The sequence below is a fragment of the Leptonychotes weddellii genome, chromosome 9 (assembly GCF_054177405.1).
Source record: "Leptonychotes weddellii isolate Sample4059 chromosome 9, ASM5417740v2, whole genome shotgun sequence".
NCBI lineage: Eukaryota > Metazoa > Chordata > Mammalia > Carnivora > Phocidae > Leptonychotes > Leptonychotes weddellii.
The window spans coordinates 89431394-89456085 of NC_138377.1; the positions used below are offsets into that span (position 1 = coordinate 89431394).

At 35.2% G+C, this 24692-nt stretch overlaps 1 protein-coding gene across 7 annotated transcripts in view; it reads right to left on the reverse strand.

Moving 5' to 3' along the window:
• The window catches only part of ICE2 (interactor of little elongation complex ELL subunit 2), a 77138-nt gene that overhangs the window by 47202 nt on the left and 5244 nt on the right, over window positions 1-24692 (reverse strand). For 6 of the 7 annotated variants that reach the window (XR_014148656.1, XR_014148657.1, XR_014148655.1 and 3 more), the window contains 6 exons: window positions 20219-20480; window positions 19014-19133; window positions 6417-6554; window positions 5716-5832; window positions 5209-5368; window positions 3951-4132 (listed from right to left, as the gene is read on the reverse strand). Coding sequence is in view for 2 of the 7 variants with exons in the window: in XM_081831195.1 (XP_081687321.1) it covers window positions 3951-4132; window positions 5209-5368; window positions 5716-5832; window positions 6417-6554; window positions 19014-19133; window positions 20219-20480 (979 nt within the window). In the remaining 5 variants the exon portion in view is untranslated. The remainder of the gene's footprint in view (window positions 1-3950; window positions 4133-5208; window positions 5369-5715; window positions 5833-6416; window positions 6555-19013; window positions 19134-20218; window positions 20481-24692) is intronic. The other variant, XR_014148659.1, reaches the window with a different exon arrangement.

The following is a 24692-nucleotide window of genomic DNA, read 5'->3' on the forward strand; positions in this document are numbered from 1 at the left end:
TGTTTATTTTTTTTTTTTAAAGAATTTATTCATTTGTCAGAGAGAGAGGGAGAGAGAGAAAGCGTGCATAAGCAGGGGGAGTGGCAGGCAGAGGGAGAAGCAGGCTCCCTGCTGAGCAAGGAGCCCAACTAGGAACTCAATCCCAGGACTCTGGGGTCATGACCTGAGCTGAAGACAGACAATTAACCGACTGAGCTGCCCAGGCATCCCAGTAAGATTTTAAGTAATCTCTACACCCAAAGCACGGTTCGAACTTACAACCCCAAGATCACGAGTCACATGTTCTACCATTAGAGCCAGTAAGGCACCCCTCCCTAGTGTACTTCTGAACTACATTTCTAGAATTGAGATTTCTAGGGCAATGGATGAACCCATTTCATGTTTTGTGGGTGTATCTCTCTTCACTTGACTACGGAAATGTTACAGCAATTATCTTTTTTTTCTCTAGTACTTTTATAAGAGCTTCCATCAACAATCCTCTTCTGTTTCTCGTCTTTAAATTAGATGGGTTCTCCTGCTCCTACGGGAGGACAATCCTGTGTAAGGGCATGCCAAGACAGCTTTCTGAACCTCATGGCTCTAAGTTCATGCTCCACTGTTACCACAAGGTATGTATTTATGTATGTAGGTAGGTAGGTAGGTATGTATGCATATAAATTTGTGTGTATGTGTATAAAATCTTAAGTATATTCTGATATCTGCTTTCTCTAGTCCCCTCTCCCTCAGTTATATGAAAACTTCTCTTTTCTTTACCTTTAATGTCCTTGTTTTGCTCAATATGAACTCTACTACTAGTCTGAGTGAAGACTTTTGTTTTGAAAGGGGCTTTGGTTGATTAGTTTCTAGAGTTTTGAGGGCTCAGGTCATCTCAGAACTCTCTTAATTTCCTGAGTGCCCCTGGACTCACCTACAAATTAGAGCCTATCCACATTATTTTCACTTGTTTTTCTTTATTCCTTCTTGCATCTGTACCATGCTCCTTCTGTCCGGCATTATTTTCCTTGTGCCTGAAGAACATCCAATAGAGGCAGTCTTCTGGTAGCAAACCCAGTTTTTATCTGAAAATATCTTTAATTTTTTATGTAAGGATATTTCACTGGTTAAAGAATTTTAGTATGGGGTCATTTTAGCACAATACATTGTTTCAGTGTCTTCTGGCTTCCATTGTTGCTGTTGACAAATTACTTGCCAGTCTAACTCTCAGTCCTATAATGGCAATGTGCCTTTTGTTTTTCTGGTGGATTTTTTTTTTTTTAAGATTTACTTATTTATTTATTTTAGAGAGAGAAAGCAGGGAGGGGCAGAGGGAGAGGGGAAGAGAGAGTCTCAAGCTGACTCCAAGCTGAGTGCAGAGCCCAGTGCAGGGCTCAATCTCATGACCCTAAGATCACTACCTGAGCTGAAACCAAGAGCTGGACGCTTAACTGACTGTGCCACCTGGGCGCCTGGTTTCTGGTGGCTTTTAAGAGTTTTTTATTTCCAACTATTGCTTTGGACTGATTATCTCTTTTACACTATTCTTCTGGATAAAACTACACCTATGTTAGATGTTCTCACTATATCCTCTATATCTCTTGCCCTATTCTCTCTATTTTCTGTCTTTTTGTTGTCTGTTTCATTATGGATAGTCTTTTCAGACTCATCTTCCAGTTTATCAATTCTCTTTTCAGCTTTATCTAAGGTGCTAATAACCCCATTTACAAAATCCTTAACTTGCTATATTTTTCAGTTTAAAATTTTTTCTTTAGTTCTTTTTCAAATCTACTATCTCTTTTAAAGTTTCTAGTTCCTCATTGAAATTTTCAAGCATGGCTTTAACTTCCTTGAATGCTGTATAAATAAACAGAGTTGGCTAACAGTTTGTGACTGATAATTGCAGGATCTGTCTCTGTGAGTCAATTTCTTTGGTCATTGTTTCTGATGATTCTTGCTCACATTATCTAGTTCAGTTACCCTTTTGCTTTTTGGATGCTTTATTTAAAAAGTTAACTGTAGAAATAATTGAAGGCTCAAAATGACATTATGTTCCTCTAAGAATTATTTTCATTAGTTCTTACTAGGTGTCTAGAGACACTAGAAATCCAAGTTCAAGGCCTGAAAACTCAGGCTACAATCTCTGAGAAAGTGGATTTATCTCTAGCTCACCCTTACTCCTGGGGTGCAGCCCTGTAGGGTTCAAGCCCTTGGTAGAAAACCAAACTTTGACTTTTGTCCCCCTAGTCTTGTGATGCTGCCAAAAGCATAGTTCGTTTTTTGCTGCCCCTTCAGAAATGGCAAATACCATTCAGGGCAAAAATGACTCTGAGTGAAAGACTTACCTCTCTGGATTCTGGTCTTCTCTAGTATCTCAGCCCTGTAATTCCTCACTATCTTATTAGCTCTTTGATGATTCTAAGAAAGAAATTTTTATATTTTGTCCAGCTTTTTTTAGCTGTAATCAGTAATGGCAAAGGTCCACATTACTTGGTCTGCCATTACAGAAAGAAGTTACTGTCACTTTTTATCCCTTTTTACCTACTTCATGTTTCTTCATAGTGCTTATTACTTCCTGACATTCACCTCACACCAAGTATAAGATAGATTTAAAAATGTAAAAAGGGGCGCCTGGGTAGCTCAGTCGTTAAGCATCTGCCTTCAGCTCAGGTCATGATCCCAGGGCCCTGGGATCGAGCCCCACATCGGGCTCCCTGCTCGGCGGGAAGCCTGCTTCTGCCTCTCCCACTCCCCCTGCTTGTGTTCCCTCTCTCTCTGTCTCTCTTCTCTCTGTCAAATAAATAAATAAAATCTTTAAAAAAAAGAAAAAAAGAAAAAAGAAAAATGTAAAAAAGAAAACTCAAACTTTGGAAGTGCTTTATGATATTACACTATAAATATATTAAAGGCAAATGGCAGAGAAAAACATAAACAATTATGAAACGCAAAAGGTCAATATTCTTAAAATAGTATGAGCTCTTAGGTATAAATAAAATTTAAAAAAATGTTTTTCTATTTTCTAATTTTGTTTGCTTTTTCACTTTATTCAAGTCTCTGTTCATATTTCCTGTCCTTGGAAAAGCCTTCTTGATCATCAGTTTAAAATAGTCCCATTCCCATCTCTTTACCCTTATTTTTCTACTCTATTTTTCTGCATAGCATTTATCACTAGCTGCTTGTTCACTATGGTTTTATTATCTCATCCTCTATCACTAATGTAAGCTGTGAGAGAAAAAGAGACTTTATTTTTATTCACTGCTGTATCCTCAGTGCATAGGATAGTATCTATAGTATCTGCTCAATAAATATTTGTAAAATGAGTAAAATGAATGGATAAAGTTTTGTCTAAACACAAAATAATAAAAATAGTATTTATGGAGTGCCAAGCATTGTCCTAAATGCTTTACTTGTATTAACTCATATAATCCCATATAATCCTGAGTTAGGTACTGTCATGAAACCCATTTTACAGATGAGCAAACCAGAGACAAAGAGAAATTATGAAGCTTGCCTAAGGTCACGCAGCTATTGAGTATACTGAAAAGGATTAACAATCTGGCCAAATACTTTCTGCACCAATCAAACTCATCTATTCCTTTTCATACTTAAAAACTCTTGAATATGAATGAGGCCAATTAAATAAAACCACTATCATGATTACCACCACCACTGACTAAGTTTTTACATATATACTAAAGACTGTACTCAGCATTTTACATATAATATCAAACTTAATCCTTACAACAGTCTTTTGAAATAGGTATTATCATCTTTCTTTTACAAAAGGAGATAACTGGGGCTGAGGGAGGTTAAATCAGTTGCTTAAAGTCTAGCTTGACTTGGGGTTCAATTTTAAGTTTTAATCTAAAGCCTTCATTTCTAACTACTAAATTTAAAGGCTTGCAATAAAACTTTATGCTTCAAAAAGATAAAGAAGTACATTCCCTTAAAAAAAAAAAAAAGCAAGCATTACATACTTCCATTTCAGACATATAATCTTCTGGTTTGTCCATAAATACTGCAGAGACTGGAACGGATGTGTTTTTGGACATCATGAATTTTAATGGAACTTCATGGAAGATTTGATTTCTCTCTCTCATTGTCATTTTCTTTTGGGGAAGTGGTGAATTAATATAAATTACTTTAACTGGTTTTGAACCTTAAAACAAAAACAGAAGAAAGAGGGTGATTAGTTTCTAGAAATTCTATTTCAAAACAAACAAACAAACAGGATGTAGGACAGAAAGATCACCAAACAAAGAAATATAGCATAGGAAAGTATAGCACATCTCATGTATTTGCCACCCTTGAATTTGTGATCTTCAATGTCCCTTACAGATATAAGGGCAAGAGAATTTGACTGGCAAGAAAAATATGTTTTCTTTCTAATAAATTTAAAAAAAGGTTTTCTGCTTTTTATTTCATATAATTTTTTTTTTTAAAGATTTTATTTATTTATTCATGAGAGATAGAGAGAGAGGCAGAGGGAGAAGCAGGCTCCCTGCAGAGCGGGGAGCCCGATGAGGGACTCGATCCCAGGACCCCGGGATCATGACCTGAGCTGAAGGCAGACGCTTAACCAACTGAGCCACCCAGGCGTCCCTATTTCATATAATTTTACTGTCATTATTACTCAGTTCTTATACAACTATGCTTTCAAAAAGTGATAAAACTCAACCACAGAGAATATACTATATTTAACTCTAATCTGTAGTTTTATTTCATTAGATACAGTTATATATTTACTATAATTGTTGTATATAATAAAATGAATCTAGAAGGTATTAACTTACTGTCCAAAGAAAAACTATCCTATGCTTACAAGTACAGACCTATTTTAATTCTGAACTCCAATACCAGACAAATAAATGTCTTGGAAACTCACTCATTTGAGGTTGTCTAATAAAGTATTACATTCTTTTCATTTCAATGAAAGACAGAGAACCTCATTATTTCATGTATTTTTGGCTACCCTAAACCATAACTATTTCTTTCTCACCACCCCCAATATGAATACAAGTTTTATAGATCTAATTACTCATGTATGAGTATGAACTCTTTAGTAGTATTATATATTTAAAGTTCTACTAAATGTAAATGTAAAATTCACATCCTTCTTAAATCAAAACCTAAGATTTTTTTATTTGACAAACGACCACCTATGTTTAGACAGCTGAAATAGAATTGTTCCAACTCCTCTTTTCAAAGTATTACTTGTTATGGCAAATCACAAACCTGCAACGGGTATTACTTGAATACACACAGGAATTTCCCACTGTTCCTTGTAGTTTGGTCCATGATTATTTAATAATGTAAACAATGATTGACTGGTTAGAGCTATCTGAGGGTGATATCTTGAAACAAGCTTCTCTGCATTTGGATCTTTACTAATATCCTGAAAAACAACATATAACTTGTTACTTCATTATATGTATTGGAAATTTCTTTGATGAAAAGAAGGGAGACATTCAAAAGGGGGACTTTATTTTTTTTAAGATTTTATTTATTTGAGAGAGAGAGAAAACGAGAGAGCATGAGCTGGGGGAGAGGTAGACTCCCTGCAGAACAGGGAGCCCAACGCGGGGCTGGATCCCAGCACCCTGAGATCATGACCCAAGCTGAAGGCAGACTGACTAAGCCACCCAGGCGCCCCAAGAAGGGGACTTTAGAACAGGAAGATCATATGTACTTTATGAGGTACAGCAAATTACTTGGGAAAATCCAAAGTACTTTCTTACTTACATAATGCATAGCTGCAGCTGTTTTTTCTGGTGTCTCAGTGGTAGATATGTTATCTTTTGAGAGCTGCAACTTCACAGGCATTGAGGGAAATACAGTTTTCACATATTTTACACTGCCCTAAGTAAGAAAAAAGGGAATGTCTTATTGCAAATACCACATGTATTTTTCCCCTAAGTATCTTTTCATCATATGAAACTCTTAACTTAAAATTCTCCACTCTACTTTAGAGCCTTCTTAAAGCCATGATTCCCATGATTTTGCTTGACAACCTACATATGTTTTTTTTAAAAACGGTCCAAGACAAGGGTGCCATGCCATTTTCTTTACCACTTTACATTCTAACCTCTCATTTTATGAGGTACACATATAACAGAAACTCTAAAATATCCTCTCTACACACACTTACTTCCAATGATTGTGAGTACAATCATTTAAAAGAAAAAAGGTTCTCTGCTTGTATTTTGGAACATTAAGAAAGATGAGAAATGAAGAAAAGAAAACCAAGAAATAAAGTTAGTAGTGACATTTAAAAAAAAAATCAAGCATTGGTATCCATAAAATAAAAAAAGACACATTTGCATTGCATATTTTAAAAGTTACATCTCATTACTGTTCAAAACCTAAACATAAATATTGTCTATGTGAAATATAGGTGATGTTTCAGAGAAAAGTAAGTTTATACCTTCATTGGTAAGCCTTACCAATGCGAGAAGAGTTTTTTCTAACTTTAATCCCATCTCTATTCTGAATGGGAAGAATCCCATTAAGCTCGTGACTTCATGAAGAGTATAGAACTCTGGATACTTTTTCACTTGTTCAATACAAGCTCTTAAAATTTGCTAGGAAATAAAAATTAAGAGAAATTCATTTGTATCATAATTCCATAATAATACAACAAAAATAATTTAGTTATATGTGACTATATAATTATTCATTATAAATACTAGCCTCGTTTCATTAATCAAACTTCTAATAATCCAAGCATAATGTATATTCCTTACTTAAGTTAATCTCTTATTTTCATAGTAATTCTTTTTTTAAAGATTTTATTTATTTATTTGAGAGAGAGAGAGAGCACATGAGGGGGGGGAGGGTCAGAGGGAGAAGCAGACTCCCTGCTGAGCAGGGAGCCCGATGCGGGACTCGATCCCGGGACTCCAGGATCATGACCTGAGCTGAAGGCAGTCGCTTAACCAACTGAGCCACCCAGGCGCCCCATAGTAATTCTTTTTAGCCTAATTTCTTAAAAGATTGATATTTAATACTAAAATTAGCAATAGTATTAAAATTCAAAATTAAATAGAAAAGATGCACCATATTTTCTGTGCTATTTAAGAAACTGTCAAGGAAATAAAGCCACATGAAAATTTCAACACGTTTCCTTGCAATAAAGTTACATGACTAATTAGAAATAAATAAGTTTAATACACTAAAAAGATTCCAAAGTACAATGAATTAACAAAGTAGTTATCTTACAAATCACTCTAATCTACAACCTAAAAAATAAGTAACAATGTTAAAACTAATTAAATGATGGAGTATTTAGTATTTGCTTCTCTCCAAACTTTTCAAAACACTAATAACTTACCAGGAAATCTAATCAAGAAGGAAATAAGATACACAGCTTTACTCAAGCAGAATATATGACATTGTGATAACATGTAAATAACTCAAAGATGCACAGTGGTTTTGGGTGGGAGTGGGGTTATAATTAAAAAACGTATGTATATCATCTTCTAAGAAACGTATTTTTTCTTCTCCTGTCAATGAATCTAATCTGAAGCTTTTAGAATTTACTTTATATCACAAAAGTAAATTAGCAATAAGCATATCTTTGTAATCTTTATATTCTCTTTCCCTCATTTATAAAATCTGTCAAGTTACAAATTAATAACTTTACTCCAGTCTCTTTTCATCTAATTTCATATCCTCTTCTCCCCTTCCTAAATCCTCACTTCCTGCTGTCTTTCACATTTTTCCCCCTCTATCCTTTCTTTTCAAGGCTAACTTTGGTATTTTATTCAAATATTACTTGCAACTAAGGCAGATGTAGGTTAACATGGAAATGTTTTGTTTGTTTTTAAAAATCCCAGTCAACTGCAATCAGATCTGCGTAGTATCTTTGCTCATTTATATTAGTTAACTTCTACCCCTAACATTCCCATCCTATAGCAGTCATTACAAGAACTTAAACATACACGCAAAAGAAAGCAATATATAAGAACTATATGACATACAGACTATTCTAGTTAGATATTTGCTCACACATCTTTCTTGGTAAAACTCTGTTGGATGTTAGTGTTTCTTAGTTTCACTTAATTCAGTAATTAGGGAAAGAGAAAGTCACAGGAAAATCTAACATAGTTTTACTCTTATATTCAGATACATTACTATATATTATTAGAGATATTTCATAACTGGTAGGTATTAAGTAACTAAAGGATCATTATTTGATATATTTAAAAGGTTTTTAACTAATATTTTGTCTTTGAAAAACAGCTATGAAGGTTAAGAGATTCTGGCTGTTTCCCATCACCCAACCACTGAATGTTATTTAATATTCAAAATATCTTGAAAACTAAACACACCAAAAGCACATGCATGTACTTAATAGAGATCTATCATTACAAAGAAAGGTGAAAATGACTCTGCTCCCTAGATTTTATTTTGGGCCAGAGGGGACAAATACGGTATCATTCATGTTTGAAACGTAAAAACATAATGGACACTACTTCTAGCAGTATAGCAGAGTAGGTATACTTTGAAGAGAGAGCACTTCTATCCAAATCCCACTAGATATTGGATAAATTACAACTAACAATTTTCATGCATTACTGGGCTTGGTAAAAAGCAAAAAGAATCTCAAGGACCATAAGTAAATAAATAAACCTCAGACACCTAGAGTGAGAAGAAACAGGAGCAGTGAGCAGAAAACCCATAAAAGATTAAGTATCTTGAGGTCAAATGCCTCCACCAGTGGGAAGATCAGGTAAGGAGCTGAACATGAGACTTACATTTAAGACTCACAAAACAGAGATCTGAACTGATATTTGTACACCCATGTTCAAAGCAGCATTATTCACAACTGCCAAAAGGTAGAAGTAACCAGAGTGTCCATCAATGGATGAATGGATAAGCAAAATGTCCAAATACATACAACGGAATATGTATTCAGCCTTAAAAAGGAAGGAAATTTAGAAACATGCTAGAACATGGGTGAATCTTGACGACATTACACTAAGTAAAATAAGTCACAAAAAGACAAATACCATAAATTCCACTTATATGGGGTTACCTAGAGAAGATTAAATTTAGAGACAGAAAGTAGAATGGTGGTTGCTACAAACTGGGAAGGATGGGAATTGAGAGTTATTGTTTAATGGATAAAATAAGAAATAATGTATTTGGTCTTTGTCCTTGGTTCCTAACACAGGGCACTAATACCCTAGGAATTTCCTGAATGACAAGAATGAATGTCTTTTGTATGCTAATTAGATGACTCATGGCCCCTAGATAACTTCAGGATGGGGGATGGTTGCCAGAAAGACCAGGGCATGATTAGAGGGCTGGAGATTGATTTAATCACCAACAGCCAATAATTTAATCAACCATGCCTAGGAAACAAAGCCTCCATAAAAACCCCTAAACTATGGGGTTCAGAGAGCTCCAAGGTTGATGAACACATAGGTGCTGGGAGGTGGTATGCCTGGAGAGGGCACAGAAGCTCTGTGCCCCTTCCCCCATTTCTTGCCCTATGCATCTCTCTCTTCCATTTGGCTGTTCCTGAGTTGTATCCTTTATAATAAACTAGAAATAGTAAGTAAAGTGTTCTCCTGAGTTCTGTAGCAAATTACTGAACCAGAGGAGAAGGTCATGGGAACTCTAGGCCTACTGTCCAGAGAGTTGGAGAACTTGTTTTGGTGGATAGTGGTGAGAATAGCTGCCTTCCAGAGAGTTGGAGAACTGGTTGGTGTGGGGAAAAAAACAAAACAAAACACGTATTTGGTATCAAAAATGTTGTTAGCAGAAACAGTTCAGAAATGGGTAGAGAGTCTCAGTTTTGCAAGGTGAAAAGAATTCTGGAGACTTGGCTATATAACAATATGAATGTACTTAATATTACTGAACTGCACACTTAAAGATAATGACAATAGTAAACTTTAAGTTATGTGTATTTTACCACAATTAAAAATAAATTCTAAAAAAGGGAAAGAAATTCTAACACATCCTACAACACAGTTGAACCTTGAAGAATACAACACGCTAAGTGAAATAAAAATCACAAAAGGACAAATACTCCACTTATGTGAGGTACCTAGAAAAGTCAAATTCATAGAGCTAGAAAGTAGAATGGTGGTTGCCAGGGACTGGGGAGAAGAGGGAATGATGAGTTATTATTTAATGGGTACAGAGTTTCAGCCTGGGAAGATGAGAAAGTTCTAGAGGTGGATGGTAGAATTATATTTACAACAGTATAAAAAGTATTTTATGCCATTCAACTGTCCTTAAAAATTTATGTTACGTATATTTTACCACAGTTAAAAGGGGGAGAGAGGGAGACGGGGCAGGGGATGGAATGGAAGATAGACTGAGGCCTAACCTAGGGAATATGGGAATCCCAGAAAGATAGAGTTGAGAAAATGATGGAGAAGCAATAATAGAAAATGGCTGAGAATTTTCCAGAACTGATAAAGGATAGGAATATACAGATACAAGAAACATAATGAACCAAGTATGATTTAAACACACACACACTGTAGTCAAACTGTAAAATACCAAAAATAAAGATCAGTCAGAGAGAAAAGACAGATTCCCTAAAAGAAAGGACGAACAGATGACACACTTTTCTTTTTTTTTTTTTTTTTTAAGATTTTTTATTTATTTGACAGAGAGAGAGACAGCGAGTGCAGGAACACAAGCAGGGGGAGTGGGAGAGAGAGAAGCAGGCTTCCTGCCGAGCAGGGAGCCCGATGTGGGACTCGATCCCAGAACCCTGGGATCATGACCTGAGCTGAAGGCAGACACTTAACGACTGAGCCACCCAGGTGCCCCCAGATGACACACTTTTCAAAAACAGGAGCCAGAAAAAGTAGAATTATATCTTCAGACTGAGAAACAAAACAGTCAACTTAGAATTATGTATGGAGTAAAACTATCATATAAGAAGGAGAACAAAACAAAAATATTTTCAGATAAACCGAAAGATTGTTCATCACCCAGAGACGGTCATCAAAGGAACATCTAGAACACAAAGCATTTCAGGAACAATGAGGAGGATCTCAGAATGTGTATTTGAGAAGAAGAAATGGAAAGCCAAAAATCGTCAGAATTTGTAGATAAATTAAAACATTGTTCATATAAAATAATAACATAGGTTTTAGAGACAGCATTAAACAACATCAGTCAAAATGCTCTATGGTCTCTGTAGATACATAGACTAATAGATAATAACATAATAGAACCAGGAAACTGACCCACACATCACTAATGACAAGGCAATTCAGTGAGGGAAAAAAATCACTGTAAAAATTCAAGGGTAACCATTAGGAGAACAGAAAAACAAAGAATAAATTCCAAATCAGTAAGGACAGGAAAAGAAGGAGAAAAAAAGTCAATGCCCTCAAAAGAAGTAAAATTAGAAAGAACTTTAGAAAAAGACAAATGAAATCACAAACAAGTCCATGTATGTCAATTATCATAATGAATGTAAATAACTAGTCTTTCTAGTTAAAAAGTTAAAAGAGATGTCAGATTTTATTTAAAAAGAAAAGGAAGAAAGGCAATACAGCTAAACACTATTTTAAAAGATATCTGTAAAATACAAGTTCTACAGATGCAAAGAAATCCTATTGAAATCCCACCTAAATCTTCTGTAGAAATTGACAAGTGGATTCCAAAATTTACATGGAAATACAAAGGACTAAAAAGAACCAAAACAATTTTTAAAAAGAACAAAGTTGCAGGACTTCCCCCACATGGTTTCAAAACTTACAAGACCAGGTGGTAGTGGCATAAAGACAATTTTATAGATTAATGAAATAAAACAGAGTCAGGAAATTGACCCACACACATATCACTGGTGACAAGGCAATTCAATGAGGGAAAAAATAGCTTTTTCAACCAATAGTGCTAGGCAGAGTTTCTCAATATTGGCATTTTCCACATTTGGGACCAGATAATTCTTTGTGGTGGGGGGTCATCCTATACACTGAAGGATATTTAGCAACATCCTTCACTCTACCCACCAGATGCCCTTCCCCAGTTGTGACAACCAAAAATGTCTCCAGACACTACCAAATGTCCTCTGGGAGGCAAAATGACTCTCAGGTGAGAATCACTATGCTTGCACTAGATATCCATATGAAAGAAGAATGAACTTTGATCCAAACCTCACATCTTGCACCATAAAAACTTGAAATGGACATTCACATTAAAGTTAAAACTATAAACCCTCCTGATCAGGGTTTCTCAACAGAAGCATTACAGACACTTTGGGCTGGATAATTCTTTGTTGTCGGAGATGACATGCGCATTGTAGGATGCTCAGTAGCATCCCTGGCCTCTAGTCAATAGATACCAGTAGCATTTGCCACTTGTGACAACCAAAATTGTCTCCAGACATTGCTAAAATCCATGGGGCAGGGGTGAAGAAGTAAAAGTGATCCCAGATGAGAACCAGTTGGGGGCAGCAAAGATTTCTATGATAGAACACATAAAAGCACCAACCAAAAACATTTTGAAAAATGAGACTTCATTGAAATTAAAATTCTGTTCTTTGAGAGACACTCTTTTTTTTTTTTTAAAAGATTTTATTTATTTATTTGAGAGAGAGAGAATGAGAGGGAGAGAGCACATGAGAGGGGGAAGGGTCAGAGGACAAAGCCAACTCCCTGCCAAGCAGGGAGACTGATGCAGGACTCGATCCCGGGACTCCAGGATCATGACCTGAGCCGAAGGCAGTCACTTAACCAACTGAGCCACCCGGGTGCCCCTTGAGAGACACTCTTAAAAACATTAAAAAACATGTCACAAACTGGGGAAAACTACATATATAATAGACTTGCATTCAGAATATATAAAGAACTTTCAAGACTCAATAAAAATAAAAACCAATAAAATCAGCAAAGATTTTAAAACATCATCACTCATTAGGGAAATGCAAACTAGAACCATAATGAGATACCATTACACATCCAGGAGGCTGTTAAAATGTAAAAAGATTACCAGTATGAACTGGTGCAGCCACTCTGGAAAACAGTATGGAGGTTCCTCAAAAAGTTAAAAATAGAACTACCCTAGGATCCAGCAATTACATACTAGGTATTTACCCACAGGATACAAAAAATATATTGGAAGGGGTATATGTGCCCTGTTGTTTACAGCAGCATTATCAACAAGAGCCAAACAACAGAAAGAGCCCAAGTGTCCATCGACTGATGAATGGATAAAGAAGATGTGGTATATATAAATATATATATAAAATACATATATAAGTATATATACACATATATGTATATATACACACATATATGTAACATACATAATACACACATAATGGAATACTACTCAGCCATCAAAAAGAATGAAATCTTGACATTTGCAACAATGCAGATGGAGCTGGAGTGTATTATCCTAAGTGAAATAAGTCAGTCAGAGAAAGACAAATACCACATGACTTCACTTATAAGTGGAATTTAAGAAACAAAACAGGTAAACATAAGGGAAGGAACGAGGCGCCTGGGTGGCTCAGTCGTTAAGCATCTGCCTTCGGCTCAGGTCGTGATCCCAGGGTCCTGGGATCGAGCCCCACGTCGGGCTCCCTGCTCGGCGGGAAGCCTGCTTCTCCCTCTCCCTCTCCCACTCCCCCTGCTTGTGTTCCCTCTCTCGCTGTGTCTCTCTCTGTCAAATAAATAAATAATAAAAATAAATAAATAAACATAAGGGAAGGGGAAAAAAAAGAGAGAGAGAGGGAAACAAGCCATGAGAGACTATTAATGATAGAAAACAAACTGAGGGTTGATGGAAGGAGGTGGGTGGGAGATGGGCTAAATGTGTGATGGATATTAAGGAGGGAACTTGTAATGATGAGCACTGGGTGTTATATGTAAGTGATGAATCACTAAATTCTACTCCTGAAACCAGTACTATACTCTATGTTAACTAACAAGAAAATAAATAAAAATTTGAAAAAGAAAAAAAAAAGAATTGCATGGGTGCGACTAAGGTCATCAACAGGAAGGAACATGAAACCTGAGGTCAAAACTTTACTTTTCTAAAAAAAAAAAAGATCACCAATACTAAGTGTTAGCAAAAGTACAGGGCAACTAGAACTTTTAAACATTTGTGATGAGTGTAAAATGGTACATCCATTATGACAAAATTTGGCAGTTTCTAACAACATTTAACTACACTTGCCATATGATCTGGAAATTCTACCCCTTGTTCTTTACCCAAGAAGAATGAAAACATATGTTCCCAAAAAACCTCATATAAGAATGCTCATAGTAGCTTTATTCATAATTGCCCCAAACTGGAAATAACACAAATGTCCATCAACAGCTGAACTGATAAACCAATTTTGGTGTATACAATAAAACAAAAAGGAATAAAAAGGAACACATTAGGCATATTTGTGTCAATGTGGATGAATCTCAAAAAAAATGCTGAATGAAAGAAGCCAGACATAAGAATACATTGTGTGTGACTCAGTTTTTATGAAACTCTAGAAAAGGCAAATCTAATCCATGGAAACAGAAAGCATACTGGTGGTTTCCTAGGCCACGGATAGAAAGAGGCATAGAGATCTTTTAAGTGTGATGGAAACATACCCTATCATGATTGTGGTCATGGTTACACAGGTATACGCATTTGTGAAAACTCAGTGACATGCACTTAAAATGGATCATTATATGTAAATTATATATACTTCAGTAAAATTGATTTAGAATTAAATATGGTAAAAAGGAAGAGCTTATTTAGTATGTAATAATTAATGCTCTAACAACATAGATAAAGTACAACCTTTTTTAAAAAAAAAAGTAGGGGAGGGGTGCTAGGTGGCTCTGTTGGTTAAGCATCTGCCTTCGGCTCAGGTCATGATTCCAGGGTCCTGGAATCAAGCCCCACATCGGGCTCCCCGCTCAGCAGGGAGTCTGCTTCTCCCTCTCCCTCTGCCCCTCCTGCTCGTGCTCTCTCTCTAATAAGTGGATAAAATCTTAAAAACAAAAAAAAAAGTAGGGGAGAATAGGGAGAACATACAAAAAATTTTTCCAAACTGTTTTCAGTATCCCATTGATTGATAGTACTGTTATTCTAAGGTTGTTGTGAGTATAATGTGGTATAAAGTAAATGAGATACATGTGTTATTTTTTTCTTTAAATAACTATTTCCTAGCTCCATCTACTGAAATATTCTCAGAAACAATGACCAATCCAGGAGCAATGAGCATCCCCAGTACACAGACTGTAGACTTGAAATAAAACTTGCCATTGAAAGAAACAAGGGCTCTGGAGAATTGCTGATTCCAGGGTTGAGACAGGAAATGTACAAAACAAGCCTCAAAGACTACCACAGTGACTCAAAAAGACTCAAAAGCCAGTATGAAGAGCGGTCACTGGCTAAAGCTGGTATTATTTGAGCTTCAAAAAGAGTAATTACAATGGACTAAAACCCATAATACTTTTAAAAAAGAAAACATTGACCAACATTGGAGAAGAAGGAATCAATTTTTTCAAAACTGGCATATAAAGGGAAAGAATCTAGCAGTTTTTTCTGCTACAAGAATCAGGAAACCACATAGATGAGGGAAAACATATCTTAATAAAATTATTCCAACTAATAAATACAAATAAATGATGCAACTAGAATCCTACGATTTTATAAACCCCAGTGAATGACTAGATCTAGGCATTGAACACAAACAGCTGCAACCACCACAAAAAAGAAACAACCAGACATATGTGCCACCTGATTAAAGAATACAACATCTATGTGTTGGATCCATTTGGCCAAGACTAATTCTGATCAAGCTTCCAGATCCCATCGACAATTTGTAAGAAATACAGAGAAAAGAGGAACATGTTGAATGTCACTGTGAATAAGCACTCATCAAAATCTAGACCATAGGAAACTTTACAGGTCAAATGACCCAAGTTCTTGAAAAGATAAAGTTTAAGGAAAAGAAAGGAATTGAGGGGAAATTTGTAGGTTAACATTCTTTTTCTTTTTTTTAAAGATTTTATTTATTTATTTGAGAGAGAGAATGAGATAGAGAGAGCATGAGAGGGGGGAGGGTCAGAGGGAGAAACAGACTCCCTGCTGAGCAGGGAGCCCGATGCGGGACTCGATCCCGGGACTCCAGGACCATGACCTGAGCCGAAGGCAGTCGCTTAACCAACTGAGCCACCCAGGCGCCCCGGAAATTTGTAGATTAAAAGTGACCATTTTATCAAATAAAAGAAAAAATTTCCAACATACATAACCCATAAAATTTGTATATTTCAAATATACAAAGAACTCCCACATATCAACAACAAAAAATCCAGTAGAATATAGGGCAAAACTTGAACAGCTGATTCATAAGAAATAACCAATCAGCATATGAAAAGATGCAAAGTCTTATTACATATATAATACCATATCCTCTAGATTGGCTAAAACTGAAATGACCATCATGAACGTATTAACTTGAGGATATGGACCAACAAAACTCTCAAAGGTAGACTGTAAAGTGGCATAACCCTTTGGGAAACAGTTAGACATTATTTACTAAAGTTAAAGATATGTGTATACTCTATGACTCAACAATTCCATTCCTGGGTATATACCCAGTAGAAATGTGTGCACATGTGCACCAAGAGACATGTATGAGAATTTTCATAGGAACACTGCTTAGAATAGCTCCAAACAGGAAACAACTCAAACTGTGATCAATAGAATTGTAGTTTATTTATGTAATGTAATAATGGACAGAAAAGAAAATGAATGAACTACAACTACACACATACATGCAGATGAATCTCACCCAAACATAATGAGTGAAGGAAGAATTCTGTTCACATAAAACTCAAAAACAGGCAAAAGTGAGCTCGAAGAATTACCAAAAAAAGTGCATGAAAATTATCAACACCAAACTGTGACAGTTTGTTACTTCTTCAAGAAGGGAGAATGTTATTATTAGGAGGGATATAGAGGGAGCTTCTGGGTTACTGGTAATGTTTTATTTCTTGACTTGTAAGAGACTTACATAGGTGTTCACTATATAATTATTTGTTAAGCTGTATATATTTGTTCTATATACTTCTCTGTAAGTATACTGCACTTCATAATATAAAATTAAAATTTTAAAACACTAAAAAATCAGAAAAATATCAGTGAACCTTTAGGGTGGAGAGGTAAAATGTAAATCAGACAAAATATATTGCCAAGTCAATGTGACTAAAAAACAAGACTTAATGCTGATTAGCTATCACACTCCCTATCAAATAATGTACTTTGTTAATAAACACTTTTATATTCACTAAATAATTATAATGAGCACTTAAGAATTTAATGTTTGTCTGGCATTACTTAGTCATTGGGAGCACAGCAGTGCACAAAAAAGCATTTATGGGGGCACCTGGGTGGCTCAGTCGTTGGGTGTCTGCCTTCAGCTCAGGTCATGATCCCGGCGTCCTGGGATCAAGGCCCGCATCGGGCTCCCTGCTCTGCGGGAGGCCTGCTTCTCCCTCTCCCACTCCCCCTGCTTGTGTTCCCTCTCTCGCTGTGTCTCTCTCTGTCAAATAAATAAAATATTAAAAAAAAAAAAAAAAAGCACTTATGTATAGGTGTTGTGGGGAAAGACAATAAAAAAGAATAAAACATGGTAAAGGGAACCCTGAAAGTGATGTTATTTGTTACAGGGTAATTAGGGATATCCTTATTGATAGTTGGCATCTGAACAGTTAGAGACTTAAATCAAGGAACTAATCCATGCACTTATCTGGGGAACAGCTTGCCAGAAAGATGGGAAGAGCCTAAGTCCTTAAAGCAGGACCATGCTTGGAGTATTCAAGTAACACAAAGAGGCCAGTAGACTGGAGGAGAACTGAGAGGGAGCTATGTAGAAGATGAAGCAGGCTGGGCTTGGGGGGCGGTGGTTGAGGGAGGGTGATCATGTAGGGCATTGTACAACTTTGTAAATACCCTCTTTTTTTTTTTAATTTTCTTTCTTTTTTTTTTTTTGCCCTCTCTTTCTGAGTGAACTGAGAAACCATTTTAAACCAGTGACATGAGGGGATATGACTTACGTTTTAGAACCATCATTCTGGTCCCTTCAAAGGCACTATTAAAATAGGAAGAGCTACAATTCCTTTTCCATATGGAAAAATAGGACACTTGGTTTGAGTATACCATATGTAGATTCAGAGAAAATAAAAATGCAATTCTTCCATTTGTTTAGAAGAATCATTCTTCTGGTTCATATTAACACCAAAATTTCACCTTAAAATATGTTTAAAAAATGGTAAAATTAATATCCTCTGCTGCCCCTAAATTATAGGGACCAGTTGTTTTGTTTTGTTTTGAATTGTGGTAAAATACACACGAAACTTACTATCTTAACCATTTTACATGTAGAGTTCAGTAGTGTCAAGCGGATCACACTGCTATATAGAATGATTAGTTTTAAAGACTTCAAAAAAATTCATACTGATGTTGGTGTTTGTAGATAAACTCTAATACAATAATACATTTTAATAGTTACCATTTAAGTAGTGTATTTTGAATTTCTCCTAAGCCTACTGAATGATGGTAGGGTACAAAGTATAGTGGTTTACATGCTTTGCTAATACATTTGCATGAATGATCTAAGTATCAAAAAATGAACTCACAGTTGAAATTCTTCCATTTGGTAGCTGGTTACCATGAAGATAACAAATACAAATTTATATGACTAAATACTAAATGACCATTCAGATTTTTAAGGACCAAGGTAACTCCTTAAACACCCATTCTCTCACAAGGAACATCAGTGCATCAGATCAAACCATCCATGTGAATAAAATATAATTCAAATTTGGTAGTTGGATCAGTAGAATAAAAAAAACAAATATGAGTATTCTACTAGTGTATATGATTTTGAGGTGCTAGTATTTTCATTATTAAAATACATGCTGAATAAAAGACCTACACACAATTTGGTCTCTAAATTGATAATACTGATATCTTTATATGATTGTGGCAGGATCATCACACATTTTAAATGCTGTTATTGCCTATTACTTGCCAGTTTAAATAAATGATTTTTTTTTTTTTTTTACCTCCGTGAAGAGACGAGCATCATCAGAAAGCATGTTATAATCCTGTGCACATTTCTTTGCAGAATTCTGCAAAAACTTTAGGAATTCAGTAACTTCTTCATTCACATGTTTTTTCATATCCTGATTTTTAAAAAAGTAGACATGTCATGGAATAAGCTTGATTAAAAACAATCACTTCTCAATCACTGCTCTAATAATTTGGACTTAAAGACTAATTAAAGTCTCTATCCAAAGCAGAAATCAGAGAAAGAGTAAACACTGTTATATAATAATGACAAACTTATTAAAAACTCCAAAATGTATATAAATCTTGAATCACTATGTGGAACACCTGAAACTAATACAATATTGCCTATCAACTACACTTCAATTTAAAAAAAAAAACCTAACTCTGTAGAAAGAGCAAATGACTAATATCACACTACCTATTTAGGAATTAATAAGCTTTTCCACAAAATGCTCTTAATTAACATAAAAGACAAACATTCAAATGGAAAAATGTGCAAACAACATGAATAGGCAAGTTACAAAAGAAATAGAAATGGCTTATGAACACATGGAAATGGCTTATTTTCATTAGTAAACACTGTAAATTAATATAAAACAAGGCATCACCATTTTTTCCATATCAAATTAGAGGCAAAAAGGTAATATCCAGGGTTAGTGAAGTTTTTTTGTTTTTTTGGTTTTTTTTTTAAAGAAAACTTTCATGCAATAGTGGTACAAACTGGCTTAAACTTTGTGCATAACAATTTTCCCATGTGTAAATGCAGATCTAAGCCTCAAAAAATATGTATCGTTTTTGATCTGGCCATTTTATTTTTAAGAATTTATCTTAAGGAAACAATTATAGATATGAACAAAGAGTTTGCAACCAAGATGTTCAACACAGCATCATTTATATAATTGAGAACTTGAAACTACTAATTAATCAAACAAAAACTTAAAATTGGTTCAGTGAGCAATGTAAAATTGTTCTGCTAGTACTTAAGATGAACTGGAGTGAAATATGCTCAGAACCAGAGCAAAATGCCTGAACTATAATAGAACCAACAAAAGAATGAAAGCACCAATGCTCTGTCAATTAAACTCCTAAAATTTTCCATTTTTGTTAATACAACTGCACCCAGAAACATAAAAGCAAAGTTAAAATACTTCCTAACTTTTAAATACTGTTTACTGAAGCTGAAGAATAGAATACATACCAAGTACTGCAAGTAGTCATTTTTATTTATTCCAACAGCTTTGGAATTTGCAGGAATTTTTGCGTATTTAACCAACAAGTCCACATAACTCCTCTGCTCTCTCTGTGAGAAACGAGAGAAACGAGGATAAGGAACTCTTGGTTTTGGAAGAAGAACCATTCCAACTGTGGTTTTAACTTTTTCCTTTGCTTGAGTTGCTGAACTAACTGCCGGCTCATTTTCTACAGAACTTGCTGATGCATTCAAATTTTCTCCTATACGTCTGGAAAAAAAAATACAATTTAGAAATATGTGCTTTTCACATGAAGATTACTATCATGGAACTTCATGATTCTCAATCACCAGGGAGAATATAGCATGATTAACATAGTAAATTCTGGATTATTATCTAACTCTGCCACCTGCATTTTGATGTTTAGCCATTTGGTGTAAATTAAGTATTCTGCAGGATAGGATCATACTACAAGTTTACCTTCAATTATCTGACAGAGAGGAAGAGGCAAAATCCTGAGACAAGTTATTCAATTTGGAACTTTTCCCCCTTTATTCAACAGAGGAAAACTGCTCTTGCCATTATAGATGCAAGTATTTCATGTTCACCTTTATTACAATGCAAGTTGTTTTCAAAAGCTTAAGTTCTTCAGTAAGATGTATTGGTTAATATGGTGAACAAAAGCCACTAAAAGCAGGATATGCTTAGGTCACAGGTTCACAAATTGAGATTCTATATTTTCTAGTTTCCTTTAATTATCTCAAGATTTAAAAAGAAAATTCGAACACTGTGTGCCATATTTTATGGAAGCAATAGTGGTTTTAGAAAAGTTGAACAATCCTCTATCACTCATACATGGCTGAGTCCATGGAAATGTCTTTATGCTTTGAATGAATGCAAAAGAGAAAATGTGGCATATCTACAAAGAAATGCACTAGAGGAGAAAGTAGTAACTAGAGAACCTGTTACCATATTTATGAAAAGATATCCCCAATTTCTAAAAAAAAAAAAAAAATCACCTTTCTGCAATAGTGAGGTACATGAATACAAAGTTCTTATCTTGTTCATAATTTGTCACTATTCCTAGTATTCAATTGTAGTAATCTACATTTTTAATAAGAGTTTTAAGTACACAAATACATACATACACACACAACTACACTTCCTTAGCCTCCACAATTCTAATTTCCACCACAGTAACTGTTCCCTATGATTTAGTTCCAAATTAAACAACAGTAACATAAGAGAAGGGAAACTAATAAGGATGGAGGTCTGCTGATTCATTCTTCATCCCCCATTCATTAATATTTACTAAGTGACTACCATGTGTCAGCCTTGTGCTGGACATGGGAACAATACAATCTCTACTCTCTAAAACTTTACAATCAAGTGGATCAGACAAATAAATGGGAAAGAAAGATAAGTAAATATGTATATATGTATATCAATAGAGTGTAACTATGGAGATCTCAGGTTTCCAAACTGAACTTACTGAATAGGTGACCAAGAATCCTAAGGATAACATGATCAGGGATTAAGAGAGAGAAGAGAAGCGGGGCGGGGCGGGGGTGGGGGGGCATGGCTGGGTGGCTCAGTTGGCTAAGTGTCTGCATTCTGCTCAGGTCATGATCTCAGGGTCCTTAGATGGAGTCCCGCATCAGGCTCCTTGCTCAGCTCAGCGGGGAGCCTGCTTTTCCCTCTGCCCCTGCCTGCTGTTCCTCCTGCTTGTGCTGTCAAATAAATAAAACCTAAAAAAAAAAAAAAGAGGGAGAATGGGGAGGGGCTCAATTGTGACAGTATTAATTTCTTTAGGGAATTTTAGAAGACCGTGGTTGCATCTGGGTTGTCAAAAAAGAAGGGGAGAATTAAAGGCACGAAGAGGTGAGGAATACTAGCTGCCTGTAATGTAATGTATGAGAGTATACTACACAACTTTCAAAGGTTCCTTTAGGCTTTCCTTTAATCATATACAAACAAATCTGGTCTGTTATTACTTATCCTAACAATACATTTTATTCTCTTTTATTTTTATGATTCTTCTATGGCATAGTTCATGTTAACTTCTCTTAAATCCAACCTTGTTGGGGTGCTTGGGTGGCTCAGTTGGTTAAGCGTCTGCCTTCAGCTCAGGTCATGATCTGAGTCCTGGGGATTGGGATCAGGATCGAGCCCTGCATCTGGGTCCCTGCTCAGCAGGGAGTCAGCTTCTCCCTCTCCCTCTTCCCCCGCTCTCTCTCTCTCAAATAAATAAAATCTTAAAAAAAAATCCAACCCTGTTCATTTTAGCTGGTGCATCTGCCTACTTCATTATATCTTCTAGTACAGTAGTATCTATGCATTTACATATTAAAATAAATAGTATAAATTATTTCCTTTGATTTCACATTTACATATCTGAGACATTTTTAAAGTATTATTATCTATGAATTTTAATTCAGGCTAGCAAAGGAGTTACATTATTTCTCATACATATTTGTAATGAAAAGTGGGAGGGTGTTGGTCTGATAAGGCTGAGAATTATCAATCTAGATCTGTGTCTCGATAAAGGCTGTGCCCCATCCAAAACTACCGATAATTTGTTTTAAATCAGCTCTATAATACTAGAATAATTACGGTAAAAGTGCCAAGATTCTTAGGAAAAAAGTTAAGGCCCCCAAATTAAGCAAAATATCCAGCCCCACCCTTAAAGAGCTAAACTAAAGATGGAAAACTAATCAAGAGAGCTCGTTAGTGAATGGGAAAAGAATTTTGGAAATTAAATTAAGGATGCTTAACTTGGCTCTGAAAATAATACAGGTGAAAGAAGACATACTTAGCTACTAAAGTTTCTCCAGTAACTGTATAAAAATAAGCATATTTTAGGTTAACAAAATGAATATTAACTGCTGATCTTGGGAGAAATGTATTACAGCAAATTGATTTCTCACTAGAAAATGTCTTGAGAGCTATTCAAACCTAACAGCATTGTGTCCGCAGCTCTTAACAATACTGCTTCACAGCTGTCTCTCTGAATATGAGAACATGTCTGTCCTTGTGGCACAAACTGGCAAATTTAATTAAGCTGCTGCAGCAACAAGATGCTGACTCAGATATGCCAGAGTAGGAATGTCAAGAAATTCTAGCAGTTTAAATTGGCTACATTCAGCAAAGAATGAAATGGCAGCACATCAAGATCATTTCCGAGTGCAGTGCTGTCAAAATCTTCATCAGGGTGCAAGCCAAAAGCATCTGACAGGGTTTCTCTATCCACATTTACAGCATTATATTTTATTTTAGTTGATGGTTTGAAGTATTCCCCCTTCCTTTTGTCAACCACCCATTCTCTTTTTTGGCTTAACGTTTCTAAAAAAAAAAAAAAAAGTCAGAACTCAAACTTTTAGTCTCCTACGCTTTAAGTCTACTGGTTTGGGTGGCTTCTTTAAGTGGCATTTGGAAATGGTGCTTCTAGCCCCCATCTAAAGTCTACCTGTACCTCCTAAATTTGATTTATAGTTTTCTATATTAAACATGTTGAAATTTCATAATTTTTATTTGAAGCTACTTTCCCCATTGTTGGCTCAAAACTCAGTTATAAGTGTCTACAACCAAAATTTTAATTTAAAAAAAGGTAAATGTTTACCTTCCAGTAGAGGGAGAAGGGTTGAATAAAAACCTCCTATTGCAGAAAGCAGAGTAATTAGAAGTATTTTCCCAAATGTTAGAGAACACAAAAAACACAAAATTAGGGTTAATAAAAATTTTACATTTTTTTCTAATTTTTCCATCAAGAAAATATCCGTAAATTAATAGTCTGAAAATCCATTCCTTAACAAAACTTAATAAAATTTAATGTGAGCAAAAAAGACTAGAAACATATGAAATCAATGCCTTATATCTTTATTTTTCCTATGCCAAAAGGTAAATTATACTATTATTTTGTGCTATACAGAAATCTAAAGGATATTCTAAGAAGAAAATATTTTAGAAGCTATACCAATTGCCAGCAAGATGTCATCTCCCTTACATAATTCAGACTATAACCCACACCTACGACATGCTGACTAGAGCTAAACTTGAGAACAACCATTAAAATAAATAAGAAGCAGTGGCAGGATGAAGATTAATATTAAAAATTTTTAGTCTGAAAAGATGAAGGCTGAGATAAAAGTATATAGAGTGGTGAAAAGTTTTTGTTTTTTTTAAAGATACATGTTCCTTTTACCTTTAAAAAAAGTTGTAAAGATATACATTTTTACCCTCCCCTTGCAGGATACTAGAATTGGTAGGCATTCTTTGATTCCAATAAACAAAGGCAATTCTTTGATAGTAAGTTTTAAGAAATTAAAAAAAGAAATTGGTATCCTCAAGAAATGGTCTAAGTTTAATAAAAAAATAGCTTTAAAAATCCACAGATGCATTTATATGGGATCTACTCAATCTTCTATAGGTGATATTAGCAAAGACATTACAATTATGCACTTAGGTAAGAATGTTGCTTTTAAA